Genomic DNA, 891 nt, shown 5'->3' on the forward strand with positions numbered 1-891 from the left:
GGGGGCCGGCTCGCCGGGCGCGGGGGGCGGCTCGGGGGCGCGGGCAGGGGCCAGCAGCAGGAGGGAGGATGAGAGGGAGGCCGTGAGCAGCGTGTGGCCGTGCTCCCAGGCGCGGGGGCCCAGGGCGTGCGGGTGCGGGGTGGGCAGGCGCTTCTGGGGCAGCGGCGTCTGCTCGGGCGTGGGCAGCAGCCCCGAGTCCAGGTCGTGGGAGCCGCCCTGCAGCAGCGTGGCCTTGGCCCACCCGTTCTGCATCAGGGGCGCCAGCAGGGCCTCGGGGGGAACCCCGGGCCCGCCGCCGCCCCCGGCCCGGCCCCCGGGGCCGCCCGCCCGGCGCTCGCCCAGACGGCTCACGCTCAGCACGGCCTCGCCGCCCCCGTGCGCCAGGATGGCCTCCTTGTCCTTGCGGCGGGCCAGCTCGCGCCGCTCGCGGAGCCCCACGTACCAGCCCACGCTGAAGCCGGACACCACGGCGCCCACCACGAAGGCCGCCACCGACGACGTCACCAGCAGGTTCACCGATACCAACCCGGCGCGCTCCTCCGAGAGGCTGGCCCCCAGGAGTCCTGGCCGGGAGGGCGGCGTGTGAGGAGGGGCCCGGCCGGGGACAGTCCCCTGCGCACCTCTCGCGGCCTCCGGCTAGTTTACGCACTCAACGTCTGTCTGCTTCTCTGCTTCGTGGCGCCTCTCTGACCCTTTCAACGCCCGTCTGCCCATCTCTTTGTCCCCTGGCATCTGTCTTAAAGTTTGTCTGCCCATCTGTCTCCTGGCCTTTCTCTCTGCGGTCCCCAGCGCCCCCTCGCCATCTGTCGGTCCTTTTCCCACCTCCCTACGGAAGTGGGGCCCCCTGCCCTTCCCAAGCCCTGACGGAAGCCAGTACCGCCCCCCCCCCCC

General features: G+C 74.0%; 1 protein-coding gene across 1 annotated transcript in view; it reads right to left on the reverse strand.

Moving 5' to 3' along the window:
* The window catches only part of SEMA6B (semaphorin 6B), an 11,862-nt gene that overhangs the window by 340 nt on the left and 10,631 nt on the right, over positions 1–891 (reverse strand). Inside the window, exon 16 of the mRNA XM_007460726.1 lies at positions 7–563. Coding sequence (XP_007460788.1) covers positions 7–563 — 557 coding nt within the window. The remainder of the gene's footprint in view (positions 1–6; positions 564–891) is intronic.

Source organism: Lipotes vexillifer, unplaced genomic scaffold, assembly GCF_000442215.2.
Source record: "Lipotes vexillifer unplaced genomic scaffold, Lipotes_vexillifer_v1.1 scaffold1011, whole genome shotgun sequence".
In the NCBI taxonomy this organism is placed as follows: Eukaryota; Metazoa; Chordata; class Mammalia; order Artiodactyla; family Lipotidae; genus Lipotes; species Lipotes vexillifer.